The following is a 17,735-nucleotide window of genomic DNA, read 5'->3' on the forward strand; positions in this document are numbered from 1 at the left end:
TAAAAAAACCTAATAAGGCCTTCTTTGATGAATTTTTCCAAATACAAATAGTCATCAGTTTGGAGCTCACAGGCAGTAGCTAAAATTCCATCTACAGTCTGATGACACTCAGCTGTAGAAATTTTCATAGGTAGAACATTTGTAGGCAGCTATTTTGCCTTCTCTGGTTTTTTAGCTTGTTGCAGATTTGGGAACAGAGGAGTTGTGTTGGTATTAATAAAGACCCTGATTGGGAAAATCCCTCTGGAATTCAAGAAAGATTTTTGCTGTAATACTAGTGCAAGTACTTTAGGGCTTTCAAAGGTAAATAACATCCTCTGTGTTTGGTTTGAACTATTTGACACTTCAACCAAAGCTAGATCTATTGGGATGTTATATTTTGGGAATAAAGTTCTCAGATGTGTTGTAGCCTGTCTTTTGGAGTTCCAGATAATGAACTGTCCTTTATATCAACAAATGGTTAGACAGACTTTTCTTGGCTGTAATGTAATTTTGAATGGCTCCTCCCTTATGTGGGATTGCTTCAGTTCCAGTCCTGGTTTATGTCCTGCTAGAATTAAATTACTATCAGTCCAGGCCTTATTAGTCTTCTCAGTTGCTGTACTGGGTAGTCCAATTACTTTGGTCACATTCTTTGTGAGTTGTCCAGTATTGGAGTTGTTTCGGTGCAATAATGCAAATATGAACTTCACTGTCTTAGCAGTCAACATGGAAAATTCTTTCAAAACATTACCAGTTTTCTTGTTATTCCTCACTGATGGTCAGATGGTATCATCTTCCATTGTTTCTTCTTTTGGATTCTCCTCAAGGATAGAAGTATCCCCAGTGGTAGGAGGGGTGTGGTTAGCAGTGGGAATATTTAAAAAACTAACAGGTTAAATTCCTTTGGATAGCAAACATGGCCAACCTCAAGCCATTGACATTTATTACAACATCTTTCTATGACTGACAAAACCACCAAGGTCTAAGGAAATACAGTTTTTTTGATTAATTGATCATCATCAGCCCCCATCCTTGCATTAAAATCTCCCACTAGGAGGAATGAGCTGTTTGGGAAGTTACTTTTAGTTTTATTGAATATTTCATCCAACATGGACCAGTTATCATTCAATTCATGTGAAGCTTTAGGTGGCATGTATATTGTGATTAAAATTATAGAATGGGACCTCAGGGTTAGGTTAACTACTAAAACAAAATTCTGTGTCATAATAATTTCAGAAACATGAATGGGCAATGCCATAGATTTTAGACATGCTAGAGGACAGTCCAAGGACATTTCAATGCACTCTGAAAGAAAGTTAAATGGCCAGGGTAATATATTATCCTCCACCATCCAGGTCTCCTGGATACACAACCTTTAAGTAATTTTCCCCAGTATAAAATGATTCATGCCCAAACTGGATTCCAACAACTAGGAATTTAGACATGAATAATAATGTCTGTGACCCTAAAAAACTTTCCCACATTTTCTGATTTATTAAAGGATGAGCCATTGGATAGGGATCAAATATTTTTATCCAATACCCTGAGCAACAGGGGTAGAAGTTCTGGAGACTGTTGTATTATTTGGATCCATAATAACATAGCAATTGCCTTATTAGCTCAGATCAAGGTGCATCTATTCCTCATCCCATATTTAGTTTCCAACAGAGGACTTTGGGTGCTCACAGGTAGGGCATGAAGATGATGGCCTACTCCTGCTGGTGCCTCTCCAGCATCCACTGGTCAGAGATATATTGCTTCTGTACCTAGAGGTTCCACTTAGCCAACATGGCTGATATCTATGGGTGGGGCTATCCTCATTTTTTCCCAGTCTTTTAAAAGCCATCTAAGCTAGTGAGTATTGTTGGAGCATCTTAGTAGATATGAAGTTAAGAAGCATTGCAATAGCTTTACCATCCTTGTCTTTGGATATCCCATGCATCAGAGAGAAATTTTTTGAATTGTTAAATAAGCAGGATCAGGATAGAATTAACCAGGATGCTAAAAAAAGTTTGTTCTCCGCTCTATTGCGGCTTTTCATCCCATTTATTTCCTGTCCAACAACAATATTTTAACTGTCTAAGGGCGATACCAGATGGATGTTTAAAGCCGCCCCGGGGACGTGAGCTAGGCGGATCAAAAAAGTGCATCCACATGCACCCATCTGCCTGCCGTCCCCGCCCCGGTCGCGTCCCTGGCTTGCTGTACCTGGCTCGAAAGGCACCACTTGCAAAGTGGTACCTTTTCTCTGGGGCGCCTCTGAGGCACCTCCCCGGCCATGTGGAAAGCCAGGAGGTGCCCGGAGAGCGCCCAGGGAGCCGCTGACAGGATGTGAGAGGTTCCAGATGCTCGCTGCATGCCCACGGCCCACCCCTTTCCTGTCAGGAAGCTCCGGAACGCACTGTTTCCGGCTGGTTCTCTCTGGGGCGGCCATCTGGTATCAGCCTTACAGTCCCGATATATTGTCAGCTTTTCTTTTTAGCCTGGGTAAAATGCACTACCTTTGGCAGAAACAGTGAGTCATTGTGCTGGAGTTCCTCTAGCTAGCCCAATCCATGAGGAAAAGCAGATATTATTTACTTACTTACTATCTTTGATTTCTAACCTGTCCTCCCTACAAGTGGGCTCAGGGTGGGTAACAACAAACAGTATTAAAAAATAAAAAATATCATGAACCATTTAAAATAAAATTTATAAATTATAAAATAGATTAAAATATCAGTTAAAATTATCAATTAAAATTGTCATTATGGAGACATAAACTATTATTTCACATAAGATTCCCACAGCTGGAAAAGGCAGCTCAGATAAAATTGCTTCTGCAATAAAATGATTGTTAGCCGCCCTGAGTCCGCTTGCAGAGAGAGCGGGATAAAAATCTTAAATAAATGAATGAATGAATCTTAAAAGTCCTTTTTGAACAGGGAAGCCAAATGGTATGGTGTCCACTGCCTCAACCAAAAATCTGGCAGAACACCTTGTTTTTACAGACCCTGTGAAATTGCATCAAATTCTATCCATCTAATGGAATCGAATATATTGACTCTCTAACCCATTTCTTCTTTAGTTGTGGTATATATTGCATTCAAAAGGCTAGCTTTATAACATCTCTTGTCATCAAATTTCCTGTCTGCTTGCATGACTTTTTCCTTTTATTCTTCTTGGCTGGTAGTGATAAAGGAGTTACATTCTCTGTAGTTTGTTTTGTTTTGTTTTGTTTGCTCTTAAAGTTAGGAGCCTGTCAGCACAATCGGGGGGGGGGGGGGCGGAAAGTCTTTTGGGAGCAGACGAGCGGCTACGTGGGCGCAGGAAGGGTTTGCACAGATGTACAACTGGCACCAGAACAGCGGGGGGGGGGGAGTTACGTAGGCGGGGGGGCTGCCCGAGCACTGCTCTGCCCAAGGGCAGCGGCGCCTGAGGGCTGTACCTGAGCGTGGGTGGAAGTGAGGTGGAGCATGGCGTTCAGGCAGAGGAGGGAGTGGAGTTGGGGGCGCGGCCAGGCCTAGGCAGCTTCCTGAGCAGTTTGGCCCATGACACGCCCCCACCCCTGAGAGGCGCAACTTTACGCTGGCAAAAATGGCAGTAGTGGCATGATTGCCTCACCATTCCCCTCGTGCCTCGGGCTGATGAGCCCCCTCCCCAGCACCCAATCACAGTCTCCCCCCTCCTAGAAATACTTCCATTTTGGCCTTGCACAACTCAGTTGTTAGGGAGAGGAGTGCATGGCTGGAAGCTCTGCCAGCGAACTCCCGGCCATACAGACAGAGTGAGGGACAGGCAGGCACGTTGGTGACAGGTTATGCACTGGGTGGTCGCTTTGACAGTATCTTTGACTTGCGAGGCGGAGAGAGAGGTCTCTCCCCTGGGGCTAACTGCTCTTGTTTCTAGGTCTCCACAGGTTCCGGGCTCCCGGAGGCTCTGCATGCAAGGACTGTTGCCTATGGCTGGGTAAGTTCCACTCCCCCCCCAGCCTCCCCCTCTCCTCGCTCTTGACCACTTGGTGTGCGAGTGTATCTGGTACTTGAACCAGGCAGTGGGCTCCAGCAGGGGGCATTTGCTGACCCCACTCCCCTGTGCTACCACCTGCTCCCTTCCCTTGGTCTGTCCTCTGCCACATTCCCAACCCCTGGCAGGGCACAGGGTGTGTGTGTGTGGCAGCTGCCCCATTGCGGGGAGGTGGGTGAGAGACTGTCCCTTTAAGAGAGTGCTCGGCTGAAACTCAGCCTGCTCTTCCAGCCGCCGCCTCTGCAGGTGCTCTTGATCTCTCTCTCTGTTTTGCAGGTGGGACTTCAACACAGAGGATTCTGCGTGTGCAGCTCCACTGCCCCCCCCCACTCCCTCAGCTGTTTCTGCCTGCTGCTTTAAATGGAGCCCCACCCGTGGCAAAACTGCCCAGCGCACGCCAGGGAGACTGTTGCACTCTGTTCCGGAAAAATAAAGTCTGAGCTGTGCCCTCTGTTGTCTCTCCTGCTTGGCATCTGCTGCACATTCCCTGGGCAACCCGCCCCCCCCGTCAGTGGCCTCTCTGAGGGAATGCCTGGGAGGGTGGGCAGATTTGGTTTCCGGGGGAACGGTCTATGAGCCGCCACGCTGCCCCCCACATGGCTGGACAGGGGAGGGGAGTGCCGCCTCTCAGCCTGCACAGGCTGACAGCCTACCCGACCCCACAGGGCTGTTGTGCACAGGGCACTAAGGGGGGGGCTGATGAGGTGGACTCAGAGTTCTGTGGCTGATGCACTCGCACTCTGAGTTCCGCAGCCCCCGGGGGAGGTGTTCTGTGCACATGGCAGGGGGTGTCAGGGCAACACAGGATGTCTCTGGGTGGGGGGGTGTCTGCTGCTGGGCTGCTCACTCCCAGACACACATTCCAGCTGCTGTTTATGACAGCAAACTCCTGCACTTGGTACTTCCTTCTTGTTTGCCTGCCATTGGCAGAGTCTCTGACAGCGGGAGGATGCGAGAGGATTGATGGCTTCTCAGTGGTCCCGGGCAGGCCTGTCTCGCCCCCACCCCCACCTTGCCACCAAGCCAGGCTTCTCGTGCGCGCATGCCCAGCTTCACTCCTGTACCCTCCTTGTGTTGGTGGGACGTCTCTCCTTTGCCTGTGATGGTCTGCCCATCATTGGCTCCATTCTCTGTTTGAGGGTGGGTTGGGGATGGCTGTCAGCCTCTCTGGGGCCACCTCTCCCCATCCCTGACTGTCATGAGCCGCGGCGCATGCGCCAGGACTGGCCAATGGGGGGGTGGGCTGGCCCTCCCCTCTGGCTGCCTCCGCCTCCCTTGTGCCTCCGCCAGTGGTGTTGTCATGGCAACCATCTCCCTCACGGCAAGCTATGCCTCTCCCCTCCCCACGCTCCAGCGTGCCCAAGTCCTCAGGAAGTCTACTTGGCAGCTGTGGCATGGCAGCTAAGCCACAGCCAGCCACCACTTATGTCTGGATTGGACTGCCCATGTATCATCTAAACCCAGGGATTGATTTCTCCCCTTTTTTGTTTTATTTATTTAAAATATTAATAATTAGGGACTTCTTTTTTATTTGCCCATGTACTTTGGCACATAGGTGCTCAAATTTCTGAACAGGAACATGAATATCAGTGTACTTCTTGGTAACATATTCTAAAATGCAGTTATGCATTTTGAAAAGTACTTTTCTGCCAATCAGCGCTCTTCAGTAAAGGATAGAGAGCACACTGTCTGTGCTCTGCTTATTTAACTGTTATTCAGGTCATCTAGTTAATGGAAAGAGTAGTTTGGTCTCTGATCTTCATTCACTACTTTAATTTTATATTATGCTAATTGCATAGATTCTGCCAGGACTTTTTTTGTAGCAGGAACTCCTTTGCATATTAGGCCACACACCTCTGATGTAGCCAATCCTCCGAAAGTTTACAGGACTCTTAGTAATTTCCAGGAGGATTGGCTTCATCAGAAGGTGTGGCTTAATATGCAAAGGCGCTCCTGCTACAAAAAAAAAGCCCTGGATTCTGCAACAACTTTCAGTACTTCTCATTGGAACACATGTATGTATATTTCCCTTCTTGGTCCTTGTTTTTTTTGTGTTTCACTGTTCATTACTGGGGACAGGCTCCCTTTTTCTGTCTGAGGTTACTAAAGCACCATCTTTACAGAGGGTGTTACATAGATAATATAAGCACACATGTGGCTCCCAAGTCAAAGGTTAACTACACAGAGGAAGTTGGGGGCTCAACTATAATTTACGACTATATTTCTTTTGCTAGATTTCAATATGTATGTGTCTCAAGGAAATTGATTTTGCAAGGTGGGAATGAGGTTCTAAAGGGACAGATATCATCCATAAGGAAGATTCCATGTTTAAGGTTTTTATTACATTTTCATAAAATTACAGAAAAGAAAAGAAAAAAAAATACACAAAAAGATCATAAGAAAAAGGGGCCCACCCCCAAAAGGGAGGAGAGAGAGAGAGAGAGGCAGGCAGGCAGGCAGACTTTTAAAGAATAAAACTATTTTAGAGCTTGAGGAGCAAGCAACTGCTGCTGAGTGAAGGTGATCTAAGAATGCAGAGAATTTGCTTTCTTGGTGATGTTTCTGCAGAGATTTTTACTGCTTTTCCTGAAACCAATTGTTGCCTTAAAGTTGGACTTTAATGTTATGGAAACTTAAAATACTTTTGATTGTCTGCATATGAAAGCTCCTTCACACTTTACCTTCCTTCTTTTTGTGTCCATTAGTAATTTCTCCCCTCCAGTCAAATTCTTTTCCTTCCCTAAAGTTGTTCTCAGTTCTCCTCATAAAAGGTATCTTTGCAAATAATACAATAATTCCTAGCAACTAACTGTCACATGCTGGAGAATTAATTCTTTTTAAAAATATTTCTGTGCATCCAAATCAGGATTACCAGCAGGTCAGTTCTTCACCAGTGTGAATGTGTCCTCCCCTCCCAATTCTGGCTGTTTACTGAGTGAGATTTTTTCCATAAAATGAAGGAAATAAATAAAAAACTGGAACCCACAAGGACTTGCAAGATGCATCTCATTTCCTCTTTCCCTTTTCTGAAAGTATTCACAGACTCTGCTCTTTTTCAGCTTCTTTTCAAGAGTTGCCAACCTCCAGGTGGGGTCTGTAGCTCTGTAATCACAACAGATCTCCCAACTGCAGATATCAGTTTTCCTTAGGGTTGCCAGCTCCAGGTTGGGAAATTCCTGAAGATTCTGGGAGGAGCCTTGGGAGGGTCAGGTTTGGGGAGGGAGGCAACCTCAGCAGGGTTTATAATGCCATAGAGTCCACCCTGCAAAGCAGCCATTTTCTGCACAGGGAACTGATCACAGTCATCTGGAGAGCATTTGTAATTCTGGGTGATCTCCAGCCCTGGCTGCTTTGGAAGGTGGAGTAGAGGGTGCTTTGGAGAGTGAAGAACTATACCCTTCAGAGGTCCATTTCAGAGCCAGTTTGGTGTAATGGCTAAGTGCATGGACTCTAATCTGGGAGAACCTGGCTTGATTCCCCATTCCTCCACATGCACTTGCTGGGTGACCTTGGGTCAGCCACAGTTCTTGCAGAGCTGTTCTCTCAAGAGCAGTTCTCTCAGAGCTCTCTCAGCTCCACCTACCTCACAGGTGTCTGATGTGGGGAGAAGAAGGGAAGGAGATTGTAAACTGCTCTGAGATGCTGAGAGAAGGGTGGGGTATAAATTCAATCTCTTCTCCTGCTTCTTCCTCAAACACCACTCTCCCCAGGCTCCACCTCCAAATATCTAGAAATTTCCTAATCTGGAGCTGGCAACCCTATCTCCTTCATATCCAACAGCCAGCCTACTTTTATCTGCGCCTCTGTCATAAACTTTCCCTCTCCCCCACAGCAGCCTCAGCCTAGGAAGACTGTGACCCAGTTGCATGGTGTCCCAGTTCCCTGCCCCAGTTCCCTTCTCAAGCATTCACCAACTTACATTTATCTGCCTCCCATCCTCAGGTATAATTATTATTTATTTACTTCATCTATACCCCACCTCTCTCCACAGTGGAGACCAAAGCAGCTTATATTATTTACCTCTTCTGCTTTTTAATCTGTGAGGTAAGTTAGCCAGAAAGTATGTGACAGGTCCAAATCACCCAGTGAGATTCCCCAGAAAAATGGGCATTCGAACATGGGTCTCCTAAAAGGACATTGGACAATTTTTGATAATGATTAAGTCTTAGAAAAAAGAAGAATATTAATTTTTGTTTTTATTAGTTAAGGGTACCTTTAAACATTAGTACTTTAAGTAAATAACACCGGCGGGGGTCAAGTAATGGGGGGAGAAGGGTGGGTAGAAAGTAATATATGGGATAGATAAAAGAAGTTATTAATGATGCAAGAAATATAATTTGTTACCATATGTTACCAAATAAAATTGTTTTAACCTCCTAGACCCCTTCTCTGAAGCACTAACTGCTACATTACACCATATTTCATAGGGTCACTGCTGTTGAATGGTAGCAAGCAGCCAGGCCTATTTGAGTCATGCAAGTTGGTTGGTATAAAGTCACTCAGAGGTTGCTGCCAGGACTAAGATTGTCAGCCTCCTGGTGGAACCTGGAGATCTCTCAGAATAACAACTGAACTGAGCAGAACAGAGATCTGTCTCTCTAGAGAAGATGGACTCTAGACTGTATGACATTATATCTGGCTGAGGCCTCTCCCCCTGTTGGTCTTCCGCGTTTATTGAGTAAGAGCTCTGAAGACGCCAATAAATCCAGTCCTGTACACAGCTGTGTTTAAACTAGCTATATACAATTTATTTACAATTATGATACAGACTGTCAAAGTGCTCCGCTTACAATTCACCATCCAACCTCCACAAGTAGTGAAGTACTTCTGTACATTTATAAAAGTTCTCCAGGTGATGGACCAATCAGGTTTGTGCTGAGTCATGCTCACCTCAGACTGGCTGATGCAATCTGGCAGTCTGCCAAATGCCCCTGCCAGCCAGATCATCTAGATCTTGTGCTGTCAGCAGTGGTCTGATGCCAGCACATATACTAACACCCCCCACCCTAAATTCTGACCTTTTCGAACTCCATCACAAAATCTCCAGGATTTCCCAACCTGGAGATGGGAACCCTAATCAATCCCAGCCTCAAGAAGTCCTCCCTGAAAGGCCAAAAAAGGCCTTGAAAGGGCCCTGGCACTCCCCCCCTGCCTTTTACTACCTGAAACTCAACCTGGCATACTGTTATTGCCTAGCAACAGCTGCTGAGAAAATCCTGTGGTTAAAGCTACAGGTGTTCTTTTAAAATCATTGTTACCTTCTTTTAACCCCAAAATGTTTTTTTTAAGATTTTACATTTTTCTGCAAACCTGGGGTCCTTTTCAGGTTTGTAGAAAGATCTGTTGTGTGTATTCACAGCTCCAGTCACTAGATTTAAGTATCCAAAGAATGGCCAACTATGCTATTAGAATGTAATATGCCATTTTTAAAAAAAACAAAAGAAAAATATGTATTTAACTATTACTTATTTCTGATTTCCTTTGTAGTTTGCAGAAGAGGCCCCAACCCAGGATATGTTCTGCCTCTTGCCAAAACAATCCAGACAAAAAGGAATTATTTCAAGTCTGAAGGGAAAATAGAGCCTTTTGGTTAATTTCAGAATTCCTCTGTATACAACCTTATTTGTATTGTAATCAGTGCATGAAGAGGGACAGCGGGTACAAGTGTCTTAGCCCCATCCCATCCCATGAGATTGCCAGCTCATGAGCATGAAGTTTAGGCATGCAGGAAATTCTTCTTTAGGTTCCACTATCAAGAGGCATACACACTTCCTACATGCATAAACTTCATACTCATGCTAGCAATTGTACATAGGTAGGGGTGGGGCTGATGTACTTTTGCCTGCTGTTGCTCTGTGCACATTGAGGTAAAGCCTTATTCCACAGGAATTTATATCATTCCTTCTAAAGCCATCTAGGCAGTGTTAATGGCCAGATTTTGCTCCAGTAAATTCCACCAATATATTATTTTGTTTGGCCTGAATCTAAAGACAGCCAATTTCATTGGGTGATCCAGAGTTCATATTATGAGAGAGGAAGCAAACTATTTTTCTTTTCAACCATTTTTTTCTAAACCATCCCCAGTTTCAAAAATTTATCATCTCTTGTTTCTAAATGTATAAGTTCCAAACATTTTGGACTTTCCTCAAAAATGTAGTTTTTGTTTTCCATTCCATGATATTCTTTTGAAATGGGTCACCCACAGCTGCACATGCTATTTCAGATGTAGTCACACCATAACAACAGTGGATAACAACAGTCAATAACACAAGGTTAAAATCAAATACATATAATAAAACAATATACAATCTAAAAACAATATAACAGTCTTAAAATAAACTCCAATTCTGCAGTTGGTGGTATCAGTTGCCTCCACTCCTTCTATACATTTCCCAGCTGGTATAAGATAAACGGGTCAACAGAGCTATTTTATCGGGGTCCCTGCAGCAGGCCACAGAATAACAAAATGTCCATGGCCTCAGTTAATGCCTGGTGGAACAGCTCTGTCTTACAGGCCCTGCAGAACTGCAACAGTTCTCCAATGGGAGCTTGCTCCACCAGGTAGTGGCCAGGACAGAGAATGCCCTTGCCGGGTTGAGGCTAAGTGGACTTCTTTTGGGCCAGGGATTACCAGCAGATGTTGATCCATGAAGCATAAGGCTCTCCGGGGGGGTATACGGGAAGAACTGGTCTTGGAGATATGCTGGTCCCAGGCCGTTCAGGGCTTTGAAGGTCAGAACCAAAACTCTGAACCAGATCCAGTACTCAATTGGTAACCAGTGCAGCTGGCAGAGCACTGATTGCATGCTCTGCCATATAGACACTGCAGCAAGGATCACTGTGGCCAGATCCTGGATGGAAAGCCAGTTGTTTCATCTGCCATAGACAGCAGAAGGCAGAACTAGCTACTGTGGTGACCTGGGCCTCCATAGAAAATGAGGCATCCAGGATCACCCAAGGCTCTGGACCCTTGGTGCCTGCAATAGAAGTGTCCTGCCAATGGTTGGGATTCCCATACCTATTCCACCCCAGGCCAGACACAGGACCTCCGTCTTAGATGGATTTAATTTCATTTGGCTCTGTTGCAACCACCCTGTCATGGCCTCAAGTGCACAGCCAAGATTTTTCAAGGCAGAGTCTGGATGGCCATCCATCAACAGATAGAGCTGGATGTCATCGGCATATCGATGACAACCTAACCCATACCTCCATACTAACTGGGCAAGGGGACGCATATAGATGTTAAACAACCTTGGCAACAGGATTGCTCCTAGTGGCAATCCACATTCTAATGGGTACTGCTGGGATACCATGTCACCAATTGCCACCCTCTGTCCCTGACTCCGGAGGAAGGAGGAAAACCATTGTAAGGCAGTCCCCTTCACTCCTATGTCAGCAGGGCGATAGGTCAAAAGATTATAATCTACTGTATCGAATGCTGCTGTCAGATCTAACAATAACAGCAATGCCAACCTGCCTCGATCCAGATGTCTCCAGAGGTCATTTGTGAGAGCGACCAACATGACCATGTCTCCACCCCATGGTCAGGTCAGAAACCAGACTGGAATGGGTCCAGGACAGATGTTTAAATAAGAGCATTAGGATATGGGTCATTTTATTTTGCAACCACTCCCCTAATAATACATGAGTTTGCCTTTTTTACTGGAGCTGGACACCAAGCTGATGTTTTCACTGTGCTGTCCATAAAAACAGCAGGGCTCTGCTGGATCATACCAGTTGTCCATCTAGTTTAACATACCTATATTGAATCTGCATTGGTACCTGCAGAGAGATCCTCCTGGAGCAGTTCACAATCCACATTGGTTTTCACCATGCTGAATAAAGTTTGAGTCCAGTAGCACCTTTAAGGCCAACAATGTTTTATTCAAGGTATAAGCATTTGTGTGCAAATACACCTCTTCAAATACAGTGAAACAGAATTTTGACAACCATTACATATAGGAAGGGAGTGGGGTTAGTTGCCAGGAAGGGCCAATTAGAGTCTGAGCCCATCCTTGGCGTAGTGCAGGGTATAAATCAAACTGAAATGAAATAATTGAAGGCAGAGACAAAAACAAAAACGGAAATTACCAGTCCATGCAGCAGTACTGTGGTCTGAACTCTCTGCTCATGACCTGAGTTCGATTCTGGCGAAAGCTGGATTCAGGTAGCCGGCCCAAGGTTGACTCAGCCTTCCATCCTTCTGAGGTCGGTAAAATGAGTACCCAGCTTGCTGGGGGAAAAGTGTAAAAGACTGGGGAAGGCAATGGCAAACCACCCCATAAAAAGTCTGCCATGAAAACATTGTGAAAGCAACATCACCCCAGAGTCAGAAACGACTGGTGCTTGCACAGGGAACCTTTCCTTTCCCATATAATTAGAGGGTGAGCAATACTATCATACAGCATAATGAAGACATTTAACAGATTCAAGTGTCAAACAGGAATAATAAAGTTCAGTTTATATGGTTACCATTTGCTTGGGTTCAATTCTGGTGGGGGAAACAGTGAAGGAAATAATTATATCAAAACTGGAGATTTAGGTATCCCTGTTTGTGGAATGCTGTGTAGAATGTGTCATATAAGTATGTATGTATGTGCATGGCTTAATAAAAGGCACAACTAAAAAACCAACGGTAAGTAACCATAAATGAAAAAGGTATGATTTCTGATCTCTTTTATAGGGTGTTTTTTAAATAAAAGTTTTAAACAAAGGTTAATATTTTTCATAACAGCAATGCAATACGAATTCAAACATCAGGCTTTTATGAAAGTTGAAAATCTTTGGTGACTCATGGGAATGATAAATTATTTAAATGAACCTTGTAATGTTGACATCATGGTATAAAAATGAGATGTCAGAATTTCTAATCAAATGAATTGTAATCATTCTTTCTAAAATTACCAACTATAAGACTATATCTTAAACAGTAAATTTTCTAATGAAGAGTTAAGCTTGGAGTTGCTTGAGTAAAGGCTTGTATGTACACACCAGCATGTAACTACCTTCTAATTTTTAATTACATGTGTGAGGAAGATTAGGATTTCAGTTATAAATGCAGGAATGTATTTCTGAGCAGGATTTGAAAAAAGAAAACATTTTGGCTACAGAGATGCATTGTCTGGTAGAAATACTCTAACAGACTAGCCAATTGCCCAGAAAATGGTCTAAATCCTTAAGTGTTGTGTGGTCATTCCCAATGGGTGAGTAAGCTTTGACCATCTAACTGTCCTCTTTGGCGTCTGCTCCCTCTCTTGTCCCAGCTTACCCATTCCCTTTCTCTCCATTATGACACTTATTATTTTTCCATTCACAGCAAAACTATTCACATCAAGGTAATTGATGATGAGGAGTATGAGAAAAACAAGACTTTCTTCATTGAGCTGATGGGCCCACGCATGGTGGATATGAGTTTACAGAAAGGTGTAGTACTGGTTCTCCCAACTAACATTAACACTCTTCTTTCCTCTTCTCCCACCTTTCTTTTCTTGCTATCTGTAGTTTCTTTTCATGTTCCAACTGCTCAATCCTTAACACTGCTGTATATGCACAATTTGTCACATGGTACTGATGAGTGCTAGCAAAGTGATATACCTACCAAGGGAGTTTGTGTGTGTGTGTGTGTGTGTGGCTAATGGATGTCCATGTATATACCTCAAAGAATGCAGTGCTGGTGTTCTCGGGTCTATCTTGTATACAACACTGGTGTGCATTCCATGGTAATGTGTATATTGCAGATCTACCAGGTAACCTCACAAGAAGGGTTCTACTCTGAGTTCTAAGGACGTATACTCAGAAATTCAGTGGGATTTCCTCCCTGATAAATTATGTAGGCTTTCGAGCATACTATTCTAACATCTGTTAAAAGTTATTGTGTGCAATTAGATTGTATTGAGAGATTACCATTTGCCCAATATTTACACAGGAATCTCATGCTGGAGGAAGTGTTTGAACGTGGGCTTTCCACATTCCAGTTCTACACTCCATTCTCTTGCCCTCTAGTGCACTTGCTGTTTGTTTCTGTTGGCCTCCATTTCTTGTGCTTCTTGTGCTTTGTCTGAATTTCCTGGATTTTTCAGGTTACCTCAGAGGCCGTGGCCTGATGGAAACAGTCCCTAGATAGAATGAAGTGTTGGAATCCTGAAATGGCAGAGTGAACTGTATCACTACACACTGCAGGGAGACATTTTCCCGTTGATTCAGGCACACAATTTCAGGATCTCCTATTCACTTTGACATTGGCATGGCATACATATGACTTGAGAGGTGCTTTTTTGCAGGCATTGGAAGCAACAAATATCAGTCTAAAGGCAGTGGTGTAGGAAAAGGTAGCATCTGTGCTGCTACCAATATCTCATTTCTTCAAACACATCTTGAATATATGTAGCAACACTACCAGAATGCAGCTGTGTAGTATGGGAAGGAACTGAGAATATTTTCATATGTGACATACATTTGCGCTTTTATAATGCTATCACATCTGAGTGCTGTTTATCTGGGAAATGTGTAGAAGAGAAATTAAGGTGTTTTCCATGTTGGCACCATCTTCTGCAGTTTCCCTGATGCTGTTGCTACTGATACAGCAGCAGCGGCAACAGAGCATTCACATGGCTGGTTTTGCCCATAGTTTCCCTGTCCCATCCACTAGTGGTAGCCATTTCCCTCTCATGGGGTGCTTTTTTGTTTTAAACTGGCAAAATGATCATTGTTGTATTAATAGTATAACAATCAGTGTATAATTTTCTGTGAATTTCCAGTTTTCATTTTTAAAAAGTAAGTCTCTAGCTCCTTTTGTTGTGAAGATAAAAGGGGAAAGACATGTCTCTGCTATTTGTTGTTGTTCAGTCACACAGTCAATTCCGACTCTGTGACCCCATGGACCAAGTCATGCCAGGCCCTCCTGTCTTCCACTATCCTCTGAAGTCTGCTCAAATCTGTGTTAGTTATATCAGGAATGCTGTTCTGCCATCCCATCTTTTTCTGTCCCTTCCTTCTTTTGCCTTCTGTCTTTCCCAGCATCATGATCTTCTCCAGTGAGTGCTCCCTTCTCATTTGGTGGCCAAATTATTTGAGCTTCAGCTTCAGCATCTGACCTTCCAGGGAACAGTCAGGGTTGATTTCCCTTAGGACTGACTAAAAGCTTTCTTTTTTGAAAACGAAAACTGGGAATTCACAGAATAGAAGCACAGACTGTTAAAACATTCAAATACAATATTCATTGCTGATTTTTTAAAAAAAAAATAAAAATAAAAGCACCCCTTATGGTAGAAGAGAAGTGGCTACCATGAGGACAGGGACATGGAAAATGGCTGCCAATGTAGGTAGGACTGAGAAAATCTATTTTCCCATCCACATAGCAGCCATCCAGGCTTTTCTCTGCTCTTTCCCAAAACTCCACAAGAAAGCATGTCTGAGAAAAGTTGGAGACAACCTGAGGAAAACCAAAGAATGGCATGAATGCACTACCATGCTGTGGGAGAGTAGGTGGGGGGACCCTACTTAACAGGATTGAACCTCAGGCAAGTAACTGATGTAGAAATGGCCTGAGTGACTACTAGGGTGGCCATGTCTTTTGCTATAGCAGAAGACTTTTGATACTTGGACTCCAGCCAGGGCCAGCCCTAGGGCGCATGGTGCCCCAGGCAGACTAGCCACCCACTGCGCCCCACTCCTCTGTGGCACCTCCTCCTTCCTCCCCCCTCCCTTCTGTGCTGCCCAGGAAGCGGCAGTGGAGCACCGCACTTCTCAGCCTCTTTAAATCCCCCCACGATCAGCTGGTTGGTGGGTAAAACACTGCCGCTGTCCCTTCCCTCCCTTCCCTTCCTTTCTGTGGCGCCACACTCCACTGCCACCACCCCCAGCACGCTCAGAGGAGTACAGCTAGAATCAACCCTACCCACTTAGACTTGGCCTGGGCCTCTCAGTGCTCTCACCTCCGGCGGAAGTGAGGTGGAAGTGAGGGAGGAGTGAAGCCTCATCCAGTGCTCACTTAAGAGAGCGTGCTGAGAGGCCTAGGCTGAGTCTAAGCAGGTAGAGCACTGGGGGGGCAGGATGGCAGTGAAGTGTGGTGCCACAGAAGGGAAGGGAGGGAGGGTGGGCTGCGGCAGTGTTTTACCTGCCATTTTACCTGCCGATCAGCTGATTGACCCCCCCTCATCAATCAGCTGATTAGCACGTAAAACACTGCCGCAGATCCCGAGAAGTGTGGCACTCCACCGCCCCTTCCCGGAGAGGGAGGATGTGGCATGGCGATGGCAGTGGGGAGGTAAACTAGGCATTTGCCTTGGGTATGGAGAGCCCAATTCAACACCCCCCTCCTGGTGCTCTAGGCAAATGCCTAGTTTGCTTAGCGGGCAAGCCGGCCCTGGCTCCAGGCCCCCACTAACGTTCATTTGAGCAGTGGGAGCAAAATTAAGCAACAAGTGGCATAGCAGCAATGCCAGAAGTAACTTCTGATTACATACCTGGAAATAATGCTACAACATCTCCAAGCTTTTTACTAGTTTCATAAGCAATAAGCTCTTCTTGGTTGAGTATATGGATGGATGTGCATATGTGTTTGCTATCTTTCTTGCTCCCTAGCCAATGATCAAAAGTGTTCTCAACAAAATGGGTATGAGTGGAAAAGAAGTGGCTCTTATAGATATCTTGGGCTCCTTTTATGCCCATGGGTAGTTTCAATTGCTAGTGAGCTATTAATACCATGTGACATTGAACTCAATGTGCTGCAGAAGTCACCTTCCACTAACCATCAACAAGGCCCAGGTTCCCCTCTCTTCCCTTTCTTTGCCATTTCATCCCTTCCTTCCTCCTCTAACATTCTCTGACTCACCTGAAGATCAGCTACGAGATGTGCCATAGAAAGCAAATGAAACACTGCCCAAGGCAATAACAGAAGTGGGGCTGCATGTGAGAAAGGTGTGGTGGTGGTGCCACTGCATTTGCATCTGCTCCAACCAAGCAACCCACTGTACACACATATCTTTCTTGTTGTCCTTACAGGAAGACCATAAGGGTTAAAATAGTAGATGAGGAGGAATACGAAAGGCAGGAGAATTTCTTCATTGCCCTTGGTGAACCGAAATGGATGGAACGAGGAATATCAGGTGTGAGATCCTTTTTTGAGAAAACAAAGCAAATAAACCCAACCCTCCAAAAAGTAACCTTTTTGCTCCCCTTTGTTCCACCTTTTTCCTCTTTCATTTTTAAACAGACCAACTTAACTTCTCTTCCCTCCTATATTCTCGCTCTCACCCTGTTTCGGTCCCATCTCTGCATTTTTGAGCCTAGCTTCTTTTAGATTCTCCTTTTGTGCAGTGCTTGTGCCTCTGAGGCCATTTGATCCCATGTGTTTGGACTCCTTCCGTTCTCTTTTTTCCCTTTCCCTCTTTTGGTGACATCTTTGGCGTTATCCTGTTTCCCTTTCAAATGCCAAGCCTGAAAGTACTTTTTTCAAAAGAATGTATTTGCATGGCTGCCTTTTTGGCTTGCTCCCCAGTCTTGTATCTTGCACCGTCTTTCCCTTCTCGCTCTTGCTCCCTTTCTATGGCATCGTAATGAATATCATTGAGTGCAAATTAATTTGATTTTTACATACAACTGGAGTCTGCTTAGCAAGTTCCGTCATCAAAACAACAAAGTGTGTTTGCATTTTGTTTGCTCCTTTGGTTTAAAAATCTACCAGCATTTCAAAAATGCGCATGAATAACATTTCCTAGCCCTAACATTAGGAATTTACAAACCTTTCT

The 17,735-nt window shown here is 44.5% G+C and overlaps 1 protein-coding gene across 4 annotated transcripts in view; it reads left to right on the plus strand.

Moving 5' to 3' along the window:
• SLC8A3 (solute carrier family 8 member A3) overlaps positions 1-17,735 on the plus strand; it is a 314,593-nt gene that overhangs the window by 213,907 nt on the left and 82,951 nt on the right. For 2 of the 4 annotated variants that reach the window (XM_060262073.1, XM_060262075.1), the window contains exon 3: positions 13,304-13,410. In XM_060262073.1, coding sequence (XP_060118056.1) covers positions 13,304-13,410 — 107 coding nt within the window. Of the gene's footprint in view, positions 1-13,303; positions 13,411-16,989; positions 17,094-17,735 lie in introns of those variants that run through there. The other 2 variants (XM_060262076.1, XM_060262074.1) reach the window with 2 other exon arrangements.

This window comes from Heteronotia binoei, chromosome 21, assembly GCF_032191835.1.
Source record: "Heteronotia binoei isolate CCM8104 ecotype False Entrance Well chromosome 21, APGP_CSIRO_Hbin_v1, whole genome shotgun sequence".
NCBI classification, from domain to species: Eukaryota; Metazoa; Chordata; class Lepidosauria; order Squamata; family Gekkonidae; genus Heteronotia; species Heteronotia binoei.